General features: G+C 35.3%; 1 protein-coding gene across 1 annotated transcript; it reads left to right on the forward strand.

The window, feature by feature from the left end:
• Positions 1-734: 734 nt before the first annotated feature.
• On the forward strand, positions 735-1,532 carry LOC147277211 (uncharacterized). Its single transcript, XM_086255609.1, has one exon. It carries the CDS (start codon positions 735-737, stop codon positions 1,530-1,532), a length of 798 nt encoding a protein of 265 aa, XP_086111735.1.
• Positions 1,533-5,032: the final 3,500 nt, after the last annotated feature.

The raw sequence follows: 5,032 nt of genomic DNA on the forward strand, positions 1-5,032 counted from the left end.
TAGTTTTATTATTTTAGCTTAGACAGATGTCACATCCTTATTAGTTAGCTTTTGTAGTCTGTTAAGTCTGTTCGTGTTTGACCTTCATATAAAAGGTCTTGTACTGTACATTTCAGATTAGTTCAGTAATTCTACATACAACAGAATATATTTTCATTTCTAAAACTCTCTCCAATTCTTGCAAACTATTATGATATCAGAGCAAGGCGATTAGGGCTTCGCTTTCGTCGCGATCAGGTTCTTTGATTCTTTTACTATTATTCGTTCAGCAACGTTGGTTCTTTGCGACTTCGTCTTTGATTTGTCTGTAATTGGTGTTCAATCTCTATGCGATTTCGTGTCTTTATTCGATTACCATTCTTGTTTCTCTTTCTGCTGCAATTGGTGTTCAATTTCTCTGCGATTTCGTTGTTCGCTTCTCCGATTAGTCTTTATCGATCTTCTAGTTCTGTTCTTGTTGCGATTCTTGCCAATTTTCTAAATCCCTAGCTATAATCATGGCTGCTTCTTCCATTTCTACTGTGTTTCTTCCCTCAATTCTGCTTGATGAGACAAATTATCCTACCTGGTTGTTTCGCATGGAGTCGTTTCTGCGTGATCAGAATCTCTATGGTTTTGTTGATGGCTCTACTCCCTGTCCACCCAAGTATGTTCTTTCTCCAACTGAGGGTCTTACTGCTGAGATTTCTCCTGCTTATCTTCAATGGGGTATTCAAGATCAAAATCTTGTGCATATGATTGGTCAGACTCTATCTCCTGTAGCTATGTCCTGTGCTGTTGGGAGTAAGAATGCCAGTGAAATGTGGTTTAATCTGAAACAAAAATTTGCTGCCCCTTGTCGTCAGAATATTCTTCAACTTAAGTCAAATTTACAGGAATTACGAAAGGGGTCAGACTCTATTGAGGTCTATATGGATAAGATCAAGGCTGCACGAGATGCTCTTGCCACTGTTGGTGTGTTTCTTGACGATGAGGATGTTGTTGTTACAGTCCTACGTGGTTTACCTTCTGAGTTTGCTGCTATCAAAACGGTGATAAGGGCTCAGTTCGTTACTTGCACCATGAGTGAATTAAAAACTCTTCTTAAAGCTGCTGAAGTTGATATTGAAAATGAAACCAAGGTTGCTTCCTTGCTTCCCCTTACTGCTATGGTGGCTCAAACTGCCTCTAATGTCTCCACACCACATTCTTCTGTTTCTTCTCACTCTCTGTCATCCTCTGGCTTAGCTACTGCATCTTCTTCTCACTTAGCTCCTGCTATTCCACCTGTATTCAATGTCCCTGCTCCTGTTTATGCACCTTATGGCTATTCTTCACAGCCTCTTGGGAACATGACCAGTTTTTATGCTCAAGGAAGGGGCAGGTACAATAATGGTGGCCGATTCTATGGAGGTCGTGGTTCTCATGGTGGACATGGTAGTTTTCACCCTCAGTCTGGCAATCACAATGGTTCTTCTACAAGGAATTTTACTCATAATGTTCACAATTTTGGGACTCAAGGAAATTTTCAGGGTAATTTTGTAGTCTGTTAAGTCTGTTCGTGTTTGACCTTCATATAAAAGGTCTTGTATTGTACATTTCAGATTAGTTCAGTAATTCTACATACAACAGAATATATTTTCATTTCTAAAACTCTCTCCAATTCTTGCAAACTATTAAAAATTAATAAGCCAACATAAAATACAAAAGTACAACCTTATGAGATTGAGAGTCACATTCACCCCCAGTTTGTGACTTGCTATTAGCTAGTCAATTACAACATGTAATTATTTGACAATGACGATCACTTTTACAATTTCAGAGTGACTATTATAATGAGTTCAAGGCTATTCTCAAGCTTAACATGCAAGGAATCGATTGGTTTAGATTGAAACGGGCCCTTAAGGCTTAGGGTAATTTAGTTTCGAATTTTGGACTCCACTAAAACAAAGCTAAATCACAAAGAGTTAATTATACTTACACCCCCTGAGGTTTATCGGCTTTTCACATATACCCCCTGGGGTTTCAATAATTACACATACACCCCTTGAGGTTTTAAAACTGTTGCATATAACCCCCTCCAAGAAAAATAAATAAATAAATAAAAAAGAAAATATTTGTATTCAGGTTGGACCTTATACCTTAAATAATCTTATTAGGCTATTTAATCCTTTAGCATGCTTTTTTGCATAATTTCTCATCATTTTCGTCTCACTATAGGGGGTTATATGTAACAGTTTTAAAACCTCATGGGGTGTATGTGTAATTATTGAAACCCCAGAGGGTGTATGTGAAAAGCCGATAAACTTCAGAGGGTGCAAGTGTAATTAACTCAATCACAAACTGTAAGGACAAATCGATCTACACGCTATACTTAATACATGAACCATAAGTTAAAAAGAAGAAAAAAAGTGGCACGCCAATCGATTGACCTTTCAGTACCTCCACATTTATAACATGAACTTCGATTGATATCATTTGTAAAATTTTAATGGAAATTTTTAATATAACCATTAAAAGTCCACGTTATGAATGATTTATTTAAGAAAAACGGTGGATGAGTTGTCAACCCCCCTCCAATGAGAAATGTAAATTTTTTTAAAATTCAACTTGTGACACTGAGTTTGATTAATTTTCTCTTCCTTATCTTAACGTTATCTAAGGTTAATCTTGGCTCTCCTATTGTTAACAATAGGAGGAAATGATCGAATTATAGGAGAGGGTCCAAGTCCATCTTATTGTTGATAGAAGATAGAATATTATAAACTGCTGGAGAATTTGATGATATATGACATTAGGGTGTTAACGCCTATTTATATAAAATATATATATAAGTCAGTGCAAATTAAGAAAGAAATCTAATTAAAAATATCATCAAAAGATCATTCCTAATCACCAATTAACTATTTGTTTAGTAGTATTTCTCTTTACTATGTTGGAAGAAAATCCCAAATTCGACTATATACCCCTTTCTCAAGATCAAATAAAAAATAAAAAAACAATCATCCCTAATCATAATTACAGAAGAAGTCAACAAATCAGTACTCTATACACAATCAATCCATAATCAAGGAAACTGAGACATGATCTAGGCCCTAATCAAGGTACGTACGTAAATGGGGCATGACTGAACAATTGTAACAGAGACAGTACGTAGCATACAACATCACAAACTATGTGTATTTGATTATTAATCCAGAAGTACAAGAGTTACAGAAAGCTAGCCTTTCACTTGTTTAATTATTCCAAGCATAAATATAATGCAAACATTCATAGTATAAGGTCGCTGCTATATATCACAAAAGTAGCAGAAGCATGCACGTCCAGGGAAGCGAAACTTGCAAGTGCCACTGTCTGCGCCCTCCCATTCCATGCATATTGTTTGTTACAGCGGGAGCTATGTCTACACACGCCTGTCCATGTCATGCTCATCCGCTTCTCGCATCCTTTTCCTTCCACCATTCGCATCGCTGCTGTGTTTGTACATAGGATCAAAAAAAAAAAAAAAAAAGAGTGTTTAATTCACCAAAATCCTCTTTCTTTTTTATGGTTTTTTTTTTTCTGACCAAAATTTTTGGAAACAAATTAATAAGTTATCAGAGAAAAAAATAAATAAAGGATTTGGATCTGTTAGCATACAATATATATTTTGGCTACGTAGTAGAGATACTTATGAAATTTGAGTTGATAAAATATTTAAGTTGGATTCTAATTACTCACCCAAGGAAGAAATGAGAAGGAAAGAAATTAAGAGAGCAATTGTGGAAGTGAAGCCAGCAACAGACTTTGCCATCTTTCCAACTCTTATATATGTAGTTCTTGGTAATGCAAGTTATAGAAGACTAACCGCCAATTTATAGGCACAGCTTGTGATCCTTTTCTCTCTCTAGCACTACTTTTTATTTTTTATGAACTTTCTCATCAGTTAATTAGGTGTTATTCTCCACTTGATCAATCTGTGACACGTGGAAAGTTGCATTAACTCTTTTTACCTTCTCCAAAAAGAGGGATCGAGAATTGTTTTTTCTTTTAATTATTAAAGTCAAGAGCCATGTCATCACTCATCCTCACCCTCAAATTGTTTGGATCTATGGCTACAAAATTGTGTCATAATATGCGTTATTTAAGAGGTGCCATATTCCTGACTCTATTATAATTTATATATACAATATAATATATGAATATGTTTGAAATTGATAAAAAGTAAAATAAAAAAGGTTGTGAATAAATGTGCAGCAGACAAAAGAAGTTGAATAGCCAAGTTAATTAAGAAGGTTTGTTTCTCTAGGTGCCACATACTTTGAAAAGGGCAAAAGGCAAGTTTTTTTGCAGCCGGCAAAACCTCCTGAGAACTGCCTAAGGAGCCTATAAATTGGAGGTTACTTCATTTGTCAGGTACTGATCCCAATTTCAGAATAGATTTTAAAAGGCTATCTGAAGTAAACATATTTCTTGAGAGAAATTGAGAGGTTTATTGAGAACTGGGTGTAATTGGGCTTTGGGAGTGTGAGGGAAACGTACATTGAGTGTTATTGTACTAATTTATCACATAATGAATTTCTCTCTAGTTGTTAATTTGTGACAACAACCGTGGTTTTTTTCCTGGTTTTGGAGTTTTTCATGTAAATTCTTGTGTTGTGGTGATTGGGCTTATTTTTTATTTTTATTTGTCTGTTTATATTTTGACATTCCTTTAAAGAAGGATCTTGGAGGGAATTTGGAAAGGTCCAGTTTTCCCAACAGAATACGTAATAGACATATGATTTTCTTCTAATTAAATATCATTAATTTGCTTGCCTAATCAAATTTTTAGAAGACCAAATGTAAAATAGAATAAGATATTAAATTATATAATAAACTGCACATGAAGTCAAGTGCGACAAGAAAGAGCAAACCAATGTCATCTTTACTGGATAGAATCATGGTGTGAAATGGTTTTTGTCTTCTTCTTGGTCACTTGGGCTGCTTTAACAGCCCTTATTCATCCAATGGCCCATATGACTCCACATAACCTACTCGATCAATCGTGTACTTCATTGTATTCTGACCCCAA

The sequence above is a fragment of the Dryas octopetala genome, chromosome 8, assembly GCF_963921425.1.
Source record: "Dryas octopetala chromosome 8, drDryOcto1.1, whole genome shotgun sequence".
Classification (NCBI taxonomy): Eukaryota; Viridiplantae; Streptophyta; class Magnoliopsida; order Rosales; family Rosaceae; genus Dryas; species Dryas octopetala.

Bases quoted from the DNA above. Each gene is read 5' to 3' on its own strand.
- LOC147277211 (XM_086255609.1), top strand. From the start codon at position 735: ATGATTGGTCAGACTCTATCTCCTGTAGCTATGTCCTGTGCTGTTGGG.